Source organism: Erinaceus europaeus, chromosome X (assembly GCF_950295315.1).
Source record: "Erinaceus europaeus chromosome X, mEriEur2.1, whole genome shotgun sequence".
NCBI classification, from domain to species: domain Eukaryota; kingdom Metazoa; phylum Chordata; class Mammalia; order Eulipotyphla; family Erinaceidae; genus Erinaceus; species Erinaceus europaeus.
In genome coordinates, this window is record NC_080185.1 from 87,059,762 (window position 1) to 87,072,846 (window position 13,085).

The 13,085-nt window shown below is 42.6% G+C and overlaps 1 protein-coding gene across 1 annotated transcript; it reads left to right on the forward strand.

The window, feature by feature from the left end:
* Nucleotides 1-6,021: 6,021 nt before the first annotated feature.
* Nucleotides 6,022-7,640, forward strand: LOC103125995 (centromere protein V-like protein 3). Its single transcript, XM_060183058.1, has one exon. It carries the CDS (start codon nt 6,045-6,047, stop codon nt 6,879-6,881), a length of 837 nt encoding a protein of 278 aa, XP_060039041.1. The 5' UTR covers nt 6,022-6,044; the 3' UTR covers nt 6,882-7,640.
* Nucleotides 7,641-13,085: the final 5,445 nt, after the last annotated feature.

Genomic DNA, 13,085 nt, shown 5'->3' on the forward strand with positions numbered 1-13,085 from the left:
ATCGTGGACAGAGAGTTATAGTAATTTTTCTTACAGCGGTACTTTGATACTTGTGGTTAATTGATTCCAGAAGACACAACAAATGTAAGAATGATTTTTTTACCAAACGATGAGTACCAAAGGACTAGGAGGAGAGTCACTATCTATTGGGTTGAAGGTGGAGTGCTTGCCACCATTTCCCAACTTTTATACTGGTCCACATGGTTCAAGAGAAACCTGGAGTAGGTGCTATCTGCTGAAGTGGTTCCAGTCTTCTAGGGGGCAACCCCAAGATGGCTACGGTGTGACTCTGCTGCAACCCCTGGGAGTCCCTTACTCACTGCTGACCTTGCTCCTGCCATGCTTTTCTAAATACTCTTTCTCTCACATACCTGCACCCAGCACCTATACTCCATGCCACCCCACCCCAGCTCTCACACCCTTGCCCCTGGCATCCCTGGTCCTCCCTCCCCCACCAGTACTCCCTACTCCCAGAACCCCTGAAGTAAATGTCAACCAACTGCTAAGAGCTTAAGCACTATTTTCCCCCCTCCTCAAATGCATCAAATTCAGAATTTGACACGTTTTGAAAGGGAGGAGGGAAATTCATGTCCTCACATTAGAACACAATAATGAAACACTAATCAGTAACTAAAAGCAATGTAGAGACAAGGTGAATGACCTCACCAATGTGTCCTGGAACCTCACCTCCCCAGAGCCCTACACCACTAGGGAAAGACAGAATCAGGCTGGGGCTTGCAAGTGGTGGTGGCTCACCTGCTTAAGTGCACACATTACAGTGTGCAAAGACATGAGCTCAAGCCTCCGGCCCCCACTTGCAGGGGGAAAGATTCACAAGAGGTGAAGCAGGTCTGCAGGTGTCTATCTCTCTCTCTCCCCCCTTCCCTCTCAATCTCTCTCTGTCTTAACCAATAAAATAAATAAAATAAAAAAGAAATTCTTAATAAAAGAATTAGGCTGGGGTATGGATGACCTGCCAATGCCCATGTCCAGTGGAGAAGCAAGTACAGAAGCCAGAAAGCCTACCTTCTGCACCCTTGCCCCCCCAATTTTGGTCCATATTTCCAGAGGGGGAGAAATGTTAAGGGAAGATGACTAGGGTTCTCTGAAGCCCAATTTCATCAGGACCCAGAGAGAGAAGAGGGGAAAAGGAAGGACATTTGGAAGTAGTTATAGGTGTTGGTGTGGCTTAAAAAGGAAGATAAGGCAGGAACATAGAAAAATGTCTAGAAGACACACCAGGACCCCCATGTCCCTTCATTCCAGCCCCCTCTCTCCTTCCCCAGAGTCCTTTGCTACGGTGCAATATGCCACACCCAGTCCAAGTTTCACCTTGTGTTTTCTCTTCCTGTCCTTTATTCTTGAGTCCCACCTATAAATGAGATCATTTCATGTTGGTATTGGTCTTTCTCTTTCTGGCTTAGGACTTCAAATTCTTTGATTAGTCTCTGAGTGGTGACTCTATTGAGTACCTCCGGCTTTTATTTTTCTACACAAATCAAGGATTAGCATTCTTAGACCTTCACTTCCTTTTGTGACTATGTGTTAGTATAAATCCCAATATGGAAATGCAATTGCAAGATGTGAAACTTTTTTTTCACATTTTAACTTTTTTTTTTTTTTGATAGAGAGGGAAAAAAAGCTTCTATCAGTGTAGTGATGGTTGCTTTGGAACCTGGGTCATGCATATGACAAAACAATGTACTATCCAAGGCATCTGTTTTCCTGGTCCTTGTTTAACATTTTGATAGTTATTTCCAGATCACCCTCCAAACCCTGACTGATTGATATAGATGTATAAGAAAACAATCACTCAGCTCCCTCAGCTTCTCACACTATCAGACTTACTCTTTTTCCTTACACTGGGGAAAAAGTACATGGCAATGTTCTCTTAGTTTAGTTGATTTCATTGTGAAGGAAGTTGAAGACCTGTTCCAATATTTTGGTCATTTCAGCTTTTGTAGATTTGCGTCTGGTATGTGATTTACTTTTTCAGTTGGGTTATTTAGATTTCTATTAGTTTGTGTACTTCAGAAGCTCGTTGTTTCATTTCTTGATAAAAGATTTTATTTGTTGAATATTTGTCTTTTCATGTTATTTAATGGCTGCTTTATTTATTGGCATGTTGTCAGTTTATCTGTATTTTCCTTGAATCCCCCCCCCACACACAGAGTTTTAAAAAGACTTTCTTTATTCTGAAATCATCAATAAACTTACTCATATTTTCTTCTAAAAAAAGAAAAAATATAAATGGGAAAAATAGATAAATGGATAGATAAATAGATAGATATAAAAATAATTCTCAACCCATATCTATGACCTGGGGAGAACCACTGCAGTTTCCAATGGAAGGAGGGGACACAGAACTCTGGTGGTGGAGACAGTGTAGAATTGGACCCCTGTTATTTTGTAATTTTGTAAATATCTAATACAAAAATAGAACCAAAAAAGATCCCGGTTTGAGCCCCCGGCTCCCCACCTACAGGGGAGTCGCCTCACAGGCAGTGAAGCAGGTCTTCAGGTGTCTATCTTTCTCTTCCCCTCTTCTCTCCATTTTTCTCTGTCCGATCCAACAACGAATGACATCAACAACAACAATGATAACTACAACAAGGCTACAAAAACAAGGGCAACAAAAGGGGGACAGAGTGGCCTCCAGGAGCAGTGGATTCATGGTGCAGGCAGTGAGCACCAGCAACAACCCTGGAGGCAATAAATAAATAAAGATAGAAGAAAATTAAGAACTAGAAAATAGACATTTTACAATCTAACAATGAAATAATTGATTTATTTTAATTTTTATTTTTTATTATCTTTTATTTATTGATTGGATAAACACAGCCAGAAATCGAAAGGGAAGGGAGGGATAGAGAGGGTGACAGACAGAGAGACACCTACAGCACTGCTTCACCACTTGTGAAGCTTTCCCCCTGCAGGTGGAGACTGGGGGCTGGAACCCATGTCCTTGTGCATTGTAACGTGTGCTCAACCAGGTATGCCACCACCAGGACCCGAAATAATTGATTTAATAAAAAGTTATCAATGGATCATAAATCAGTTGGCAAAAGGATAGAAAGGAATGCTATGAAAATAACACTTTTCTGATTACCAGCATACCTCAAAAGGAAAACTGTACCTTTAGAGCTGAGAAATCTGGCAATAACCATCTTAATAAAGAGGCAATGTTTAGTATTATTAGTATTGGTATAACAATTCCATAAACTTCTGATATTATACAATATGAAACAGGCATCACCTACAAAAAAGAACATAAACACTAATTTGTGTAATTTGAATTTAATCAGTCCTTTACACCTAACTTACATCTGCATAGGAAATACATTTGGTAGAACAACTATCTAAATACTAGCAAAAGAAAGGCATCAAGTAAAATCAATAGGCCACTGGTGTCTCTAGTTAAAAAATAGTGCATTGGGAAAAAAACAATCATGACACTTTTCTAGATTAAAGAGACATAAACAACTCTAAAAATGTGGATTTTAGTTAGTGTTGAGGGGCAAAAATTTTATAAAACATATGTAGGAATCAGCATGAGAAATCTAAGTAGATACTGGGAGTCAGATGAAAATAGAGAATCATTATTGATTTGTAGGCGTGATGAGGATGTTATGGATATACAATAAATTGTGTTTTTATTCCTAGGGCATAAGTGCTGAAATATCGACAGGTGAAATGGTGTTGATGTATGCAACTGACGTGTTTTTTTTTTTTTTTGCCACCAGGGTTATCAATGGGACTCCATGCTGACACTACAAATCTATCACCCCCAGAGGCTATTTTTTTTCCATTTTTTCTATGTTACTTCATTTATTGAATTTTTTATTATCTTTATTTATTGGATAGAGACAGGCAGACATCAAGAGGGAATAAGGTGCTAGAAAGGGAGCCAGGCGGTAGCGCAGCAGGTTAAGCGCACGTGGCACAAAGCACAAAGACCTGCATAAGGATCCGGGCTTGAGACCCCGGCTCCCCACCTGCAGGGAAGTCGCTTCACAATCGGTCAAGCAGGTCTGCAGGTGTCTGTCTTTCTCTCCCCCTCTCTGTCTTTTCTTCCTCTCTCCATTTCTCTCTGTCCTATCCAACAACGATGACATCAGTAACAACAACAGTAATAACTACAACAATAAAATAACAATGGCAACAAAAGGGAATAAATAAATATTTAAAAAAGAAGGTGCTAGGAAGAAAGAGAAACACCCGCCCCACCACCCAGCCCCTTTTTTCTATTTTATTTGAAAGGATGAAGAGAAATTGAGAGGGGAGATGAGATAAAGAGTGAGAGACATAGACAGACACCTAAGGACCTGTTTAACCACTCATGAAGGGTCGCTCCTGCAGGTTGGGCGCAGGGGCTCAAATCCAGGTCCTTCTGCATGGTGGTATGTGTTCTTAAATGGATTCTGGATGTGCTACTGCCCCCCCCATCCCGTGCATCTCACTTTTAAAATGTGTTTGAAATTATATGTACACATATGCACGCATATTCTTAGTTAGAACAAAATATTTAGAATGATTGGACTTAAGGTATGGGTTTGTCTTGATTTGCAACCACCAGTGTGTGCACATGTGCTTGTTTAATTCAGCAATTAAACTTGGGAAGCACCTTTACTGTTTGCTTTGGTGTCAACTCTACTTCAGGAAGACAGGTCTATTCTCATTTCGTGACTATGTCTTTATTTATTTGGTCTTGCATTGAAGATAACTCTCAGTTTCTCTCTTTGGGTCCATAAATGTGTTGTGATATAATGTGTGCTGTCATCTTTACTACACCCAACTTTAGTACAATAGCACATCATGTTGTGTATTGGCCTTTTGCTATGACTTTAAAATCCACTTGTTTATTATCTTAAGTGCTTATGATATAAGAGTGACTTGGTTATCATTAAGGAGGCCATGTTGGGATGATGTCAAAAGCACTTTGCTACTGATTGCTTATTATATATATGGAGGGGAGACTATGAATTAATTGCACCACAAGTTTAGAAGAACTGGCTGAGGAGTGATCTGAGCAAGAGTGTCCTCTGGTGATCTAAATAATTCTCAAATATGTTGAGACACTCAAGCCTGCCATGGTCAGTATTTTTTGGCTAACAGTGGTGTTAAACCCTGTAGTAGTCCCAGGAAGAAAAAGGACTAGAAGGACATTGTATAAATCTGGGAACAGTCCACCTTGTCTGCTAGTAGCTGTATAGTCCCCAGGTAGATACTCCACACAACAGAAAAGGGAGAGAGAAACACACACACACACACACACACACACACACACACACACACACACACACATATATATATATATATATATATATATATATATATATATAGAGAGAGAGAGAGAGAGAGAGAGAGAGAGAGAGAGAGAAACCCCCTGAGTTAGCATCTTTTAGTTGTAAGGACTACGAAGAGAAGAGCTACCTTATAGAAAGGCGTGTCTCCGCTAAATGTGGAGTTTGTTCCTCCTAGCTCGCTTTTGTGTAGAATAGTAGTTAAATTAATCATTCATTGATTTGTAGTGTGTTATTATTTTATTAATACACTGAGATGCTATTCTGAATGCCATTGACTTTATTATTTTACACCATAATTCCTGAATTGAACATATATGTTAAATAAATTACTGCTAAGGAAACAGTCTCTGAACATAATTTGCCACAGACTAAACACGCTCTCACCTCAGGTGAATTTTCTGTATGTCTCCATTTGCCTCCACTACATTAGGTGAACATATTGAATTGTCTTCTCTGCTGTTGCATACACTGTTAGATGAAAGATCACCAGAATTTCAGGCAATTCTTAATCGAATTTTAGGCTGTTTGGTGAACTAAATAGAAACTAGCATTTAGAAGGAGAAGGTGATTGGCTGAGTCAGAATTTCAAGGAAAGTAAAGGCTGTTTTTGATAGGGCTAGGGAAAGGATTTCTTTACATCATATGCAACAAGTGGCCAATCAGAATTGATGTAAAAGGGTCTGCTTAGTAACTTGCTAGGAAACAGGCAGGGGGCTCAGTGCGGAAGGCAGAGTCGCCATGGGCAAAGTGCGGAGCAGCTCCCACAGCAGCAACGCCAAAGCCCGACAGCACAAGCGAAGGCGCTCCAGGAAGTGGCGGGATCCCTACTCCTTGGGCGCGGCGGGCCAGGGCATGGGTAGGTGGCGTCCACCTGTGTCGGCCCGCTCGGCGGGCAGGAGGGCCGGCTCATCCCGCAGGCATGCTGCCCGGCTGCGGCTGCGAAGGAAGCGCTGGTGGCGCCGCGCCCGCAGAGCGCTGCTGGCCAAGGGCGCGCGGGCTGCTGCCCGGAGGCGGCGGGCGCGCGGCCTGCGCCCCGGTTGGCTGGAGCTGGGCGCACAGCGGGAGCGCTGGGAGCAGTTCAGGAAGCGGCGCGGCCTGAGCTGCGAGGACACCGCCAAGTTCCTGCTGGACACCTTCGAGTACCCGGGCCTGGTGTACCACACCGGCGGCTGCCACTGCGGCGCGGTGCGCTTCGCGGTCTGGGCGCCGGCCGACCTGCACGTCGTGGATTGCAGCTGCGGGCTGTGCAGGAAGAAGCAGCACCGCCACTTCCTGGTGCCGGCCTCGCGCTTCTCGCTGCTGCGGGGCGCAGACCGCCTCATCACCTACCGCTCGCGCTTGCACCCCGCGCTGCACAGCTTCTGCAGCCGCTGCGGCGTGCAGGGCTTCCACGCGTCTCAGGCCCGCAGCGGCGGCTTCTATGGCATCGCCCCGCACTGCCTGGACCCGGGCACCGTGCACAGCGTGGTCATCGAGGAGGTGGATGGCGGCGACTGGGATGAGGAGTCCTGGCTCGACGAGGACGACGAGGCTGAGGAGGAGGTGAGCCTGCTGAATGTCAGCGCGATGCAGTGAGCCCCGACGCCGCGCACCAAGAGCCGCGGACAGATCCACTGCCACCCATAGTCCCCTAGCCGCCCCCCCCCCGCCCCTGCCACCGTGTTTGTGAACATTTGTGCTGTGACACACCGTTTTCTCTGGACGGGTGAACTTGTGGTGTTGCCCCCCCCCCCCCCACACACACACACACATAGGACCTCTGCCCTACCCCCTACCCTCCAGCGCTTTCTACTGGGTTCACTCCCTGGACTGTGGACTGAGAAACCTTCTGGTCTGCAGAGCAGGTCATGCCTCTGCCTTTCCAGGTCCCTTTGGCATCACTCTGTTTAATGGCTGGTAACCCCACTACCCTCTCTGCCTGTGAACTGTAAGGTCATGTTGCTGTAGTGAACAACAGAACTTTCAGTGGCTGTGTCCAGACATTTACCTTGTTCTGCTGGTGGACCCTGGTGTGTGTTTGTGTTAGTTGGCCACTCAGGCCACTCACCTTTTTGCCACTTAGAGACAGATGTGTATTTTAAAATATGTGTAGTTTAAAAGAACGCTTCGAACACTTGCTATCCCCACAGCCCTTGTTTACTTACTTATCAGGTGCTGTTCTGTTGTTTTGTTTCCTTCTAGGAACCCTGATTGCCAATCCTTGAGGTGTGGGAATGGAATTCCAAAGCAAAGAAATGGGTCTGTGTGCCCTAAGTCCTCTTTGGTGTCTTGAAACCCTTGAAGTGTTTATTTGTTCAGTATTCAGAAACTAATAAAGTGTTTACAAATATGAAACCCCTGTGTGTCTTGATTTACCTACGGGGGGGGGGTGGCTTTTCTTTGGGACAGGCTGTTTTTTTAGTCTTTGATATCATATTATTTGAGAAGTGCTTTGTCACTGTGGTTTTTGTAGTAGAGAAAATTATGCACATCCTCTAAATTTGGGGAGTACAAATAGCAGTTTTTTTGCATATTCATTTCTGTGAGCAGACCAGCTGTGTTTGAGCCAGGTGGTACTACCTTACCAAGTTCATAAACCTCACTTACCCTGATTTCAACTCCAGTAACTAAAGTTAATAATGAAAACTATTAAAAGGGTTTTGTTTCTTCGGTTTTTGCAGCAGAGAAATATTCCACTGATTCTCTCAAACTTACCCCTTTTGATGTCTTGCATCCTTATCGCCTATGTGTTTTGCATTCTGAAATAAATATACAGCATTTAGAAAAATATATATTTCTGTGATGTGTATTACAAAATTGTCATAATTAATATGTACTCTGTAAGACCTTGATAGTATTATGAGACAGAGTGGTGTCTGCCATCCGTATGAATTGGTATCTATAAACATCACCACTTAGAACTTCAAAGTTTAATTCAGAAAGACTCAATTTTACCCTAGGTAAAAACAGTGGGTGTGTAGATGCTAAGTACAGTAATAATACAGGTCCCAGGAGGTGGCATAGGAGGTGAAAGGCATACATAAGCACATGGGATTCAAGTCCTTGTTCCATACCTGTAGTGGGGAAACTTCATGAGTCGAGAAGTGCTCCAGATTTCCCTCCTCCTCTTCACTACCTCCCTTTTCCTTATCAATTTCTCTGGTTTTATTTTTAAAAGCCCATATGTATATACACCAGAAGCAGTAGATTATTGCAGTAAAAAGCCCCAGCAATAACCTTATATGACAACACTAATGTTAATGACAATTATCAATAATAATAAGAAAGTTGAAATGAGTAAAGCGCAAATATTTTCATTGTTCTAGCATTTGGATAAATGTTCTTGAAACTTTCCTACTGTTACCATTTTGTTGTCTGCATTGCTTTGTTAGATGTGCATAGCATGCCTTGAATTACTTAACTTGGCTCACTTATTCAATAAATCAAAAGACAATGAGTTGGTATATATTTACATGTTTACTGCAAATAACAAGTCCATACCATCACCCAGAAGATGTGACAATCTTCATTCCTACTTTTCACCCTCATAACCCACCCTACCCACTCTAGCATAAAGGGAGATTCAGTAGTTGAGTTCTCCAATGTGTCCTGGTATACCCAGGTCTCCTCCGCTATTTGAAATAACATGTCACAGTCCCTCCTCATTTACAGATTAAATTGAGACATAAAAGAAAACCATGGGAGTGGGGGGATGATCTGTATGCTACAACCATGTCACTATACATGTACACAAATTTATGTGTGTTCATATATATATATATATATCTTTTTATAGGTATTTTTTTCTTTCAAAGTGAATATTGGCTAATTTTTTTTTTCTGTGTCATGTGAAAGCCATTCTTGAATCCATTCTGTCAAAAACTTATGTTGAAGATTTTCAGGCATTGTTTACTTGTCATAACATTTTTGGGTCCTAAGCTGTTTTTCCCCAGATAAGAATGCAGTAAGGGGACCATCATGCGGGTGAAAATGGATAGAGTGCTAGAACTTCCAAAATCTAAATAAGGTTGGGGAGACAGCATAATGGTTCTGCAACAAAGACTTTCATGCGTGAGACATCAGAGGTCCCAGATTCAACCTCCAGCCCCACCATAAACCAGAGCTGAAAAGTGCTCCTGTAAAAAAAAAAAAAATATATATATATATATATATGATAATGATTACTATTGTATTTACTGGAGACTGTAAAACATTAATCTCCCAATACAGAAAAAATGATAATGATTAATAAAATTGAAAAATTGAAAAAGAAAAATATAATACAAGTCCAGCAAATTAGCTCACCTGAATAGTGTGCCTACTTTGCTATAAATACCACTCAGGCTCCAACCTGACTCTCAACACATTGGAGGACACTTTAGTGCTGTGATCTTTTCCTCTATTCCTCTCTCTCTCTATCTGATAAATTCAGTTTGGAGTAGTGAGGCCATGGTAGAAAAGAAAGAAAAAAAGAAGAGGAAAGAAATAAAGAGAAAGCAGGAAAGAAAACTCTTTTAAATTGTTTCTAGGGGTTAGGGCAGTAGCACAGCGGGTTAAGTGCAGGTGGCACAAAAGCAAGGACCGGCCAACCCCCCCCCTCCCCACCTGCAGGGGGGTCGCTTCAAAGGCGGTGAAGCAGGTCTGAAGGTGTCTATCTTTCTCTCCCCCTCTGTCTTCCCCTCCTCTCTCCATTTCTTTCTCTGTCCTATCTAACAACGACGACATCAACAACAACAATTACAACAACAATAAAAAAATAAAAACAAGGGCAACAAAAGGGAAAATAAATAATTTTTTAAAAATTGTTTCTGAGGTGTTTGTTCTTGCACCATCATAAACACTACTGTGCTGTGCCTTAGTTGTTTTTATTTATTTTTGCCACCAGAATTATTGCTGGGGATCAGTGTTTGCATGATAATTCCACTATTTCCTGAGGCATTTTTTTCTTTGTCTTTGTCTTTTTCTGATAGACACAGCAATAGAGGGGAGAAGGGAGAGAGACAGACACTTGCAGAACTGCACCACCACTAGTTAGCCACTAGTTATAACTACCTCCCCGGGAGTCGGCGGTAGTGCAGTAGCTTAAGCGCACGTGGCGCAAGGAGCCAAGGACCAGCTTAAGGATTCCGGTTCGAGCCTCCGACTCCCCACCTGTAGGGGAGTCGCTTCACAGGCGGCGAAACAGGTCTGTGGGTGTCTACCGTCTACCTTTCTCTCCCTCTCTCTGTCTTCCCCTCCTTTCTCCATTTCTCTCTGTCCTATCTAACAATGACATCAACAACAATAACTACGACAACAATAGAAAACAACAAGGGCGGGAGTCGGGTGGTGGCACAGCGGGTTAAGCGCACGTGGCGCAAATCGCCAGGACCTGCGTAAGGATCCCAGTTTGAGCCCCCGGCTCCCCACCTGCAGCGGAGTCGCTTCACAAGCGGTGAGGCAGGTCTGCAGGTATCTGTCTTTCTCTCCTCCTCTCTGTCTTCCCCTCCCCTCTCCATTTCTCTCTGTCCTATCCAACAACAACGACATTAATAACCACAACAATGTTAAACAACAAGGGCAACAAAAAGGAAAATAAATAAATAAATAAATAAAAACTTAATTAAAAAAAAAAAGAAAACAACAAGGGCAACAAAAAGGGGGGGAAAAAGAACTACCTCCCCAGGTGGGGACCAGAGACTAGAACCTATATCCTCTTGTAGAAACCTGTGTGTTCTACCAGGTGCATCACCACCTGACCCCTAAGCATCTCTGAGTCAAGGAAAGATTAAGGACTTGGTATTTTGGTCTGCTTTTGTAAATGTAAAGGCCCACACACTGCTTCGTTGTGAGAATTAAGGTCATGTGTACAAATTGCTGGTCCAGTAACTGAAATGGAGAAATCATTCAATGGTAACTTGCTATGGTTATTGGACTATATTCTATTTTTAATGTATATATTTTTACTTTTAGTAGTGACTTAATATTGATTTACAAATGTATAGGATAGCAGGGGGTATAATTCTGCAACATTCCTACCACCAGAGTTTTGTATGCTCATTCCCTTCATTGGAAGCTACAGTAGTTCTCCCAAGGTTGCAGATATGGGTTGACTATTATTTCTATGACTCTCTCTCTCTCTCTCTCTCTCTCTCTCAAAATACACACACACACACATATTCTCTTTCATCCTAGACATGATCCTATTTTCATTCTTTCACGTTTTTAAAAGGAGAACCACCCTAGGTGAAATGTTATCTTATCTCATATTACAATCTATTTTTCCTCTAGTTTTATTCCACCTTGTGCTTACTAGGTGCCCAGCAGTGTTCTTTAAGCTAAGGTAGAAGAATGATTAGAGTCTCTAGGTCCCTATCACTTCCATCTCGTGGATGAGAAAGAGAAATTGTTACAGCTTGGATTGGGCCAGAAAATGAGACTAAGAACCATGTGGAGGGAAAAAGAGTACGTTTTATTAAGGGGTTCAGTAAGTTTGAATAGGAGTCTTAATAAACCTCTTGGTAGGCTCAGGCTTTGCAAACGGGACATGACATTCAGGATTTGTAGAGCAAGTGGATTGGACAGAAGTGAAAGTGACAGGAACTTTAAACTAGGGTGCTGGCTGGAACTGCCAAGGATGTGGAAATGTGGAAGTGGAAGCCTGCCACAAAGGGGGTGGTTCCCTCTCATTCTATAGGGATTCAAGAGTCAAGGCCCCGCCACAACCCTTGATGGTTTCCCATTTTCTTTTCCCCTCTGCTGGTTTTCCCATTTCAAAATGGCCATCAGCTTGCAACATAGTGTGACTAGAGAAAGAGCACACCCTATGTTTGGACCATTTAACTAGTTTCCCTGGGCACTGGTTTCGGGGTCTTCATCTCTCAAAAGATTACAAAAACAGTAATACCCATTTTATCATCTTATTCTCAAAGAAGAGATACAAAGGAACCTAAAGGGGTCAGATTTTCCTCCAGGAGAAACCATTAACTCTCTGCCCTGTATTAGCCACACATCACTAGAGAGGGAGCATTGAAAACCTAACATACCCTGGGGCCATGGGGAGGTAAATAAAAACAGGATTGGTGGGTAATATTGCCATCTTTTCCTCTATATCTTCACATCTATGGATGGTATTTATTTTATTTGTTATGAGTTGTGTGATCTGAGGGCTGAAAAATTACAAAGTCTGAGCACCTCAGATTAGTTCTCCCAAATCACACACAAGTCGGAATACAGATAGCAGCAATAGAATATCTCCCTCCAGTGGACATTGCAAGTAATGTCACATTACTGAAAATTTTTTTTTTTTTTACTGGAAGACTAGAGATTTTTCTTTCTTTCTTTTTAATTTATAAAAAGGAAACACTGACTGACAAAACCACAGGATAAGAGAGGGGTACAACTCCACACAATTCCCACCACCAGAACTCCGTATCCTATCCCCTCCCTTGATAGCTTTCCTATTCTTTATCCCTCAGGGAATATGGACCCAGGGTCATTACGGGATGCAGAAGGTGGAAGGTCTGTCTTCTGTAATTGCTTCCCTGCTGAACATGGGCGTTGACTCGTTGATCCATACTCCCAGCCTGCCTCTCTCTTTCCCTAGTGGGGTGGAGTTCTGGGGAATAGGAGCTCCAGGACACATTGGTGGGGTTGTCTGTCCAGGGAAGTCTTGTTTGCATCATGTTAGCATCTAGAGAGTTAACATATAAAGCCAAAGAAATTGTTGACTAATCATGAACCTAAAGGTTGGAATAGAGCAGATGAAGAGTGTGTGTGTGTGTGTGTGGGGGGGTCCTCCATTTTGTAGATAACTAGTAG

Excerpts from the sequence above, each read along its gene's own strand:
- LOC103125995 (XM_060183058.1), top strand. The coding sequence starts at position 6,045 with ATGGGCAAAGTGCGGAGCAGCTCCCACAGCAGCAACGCCAAAGCCCGA.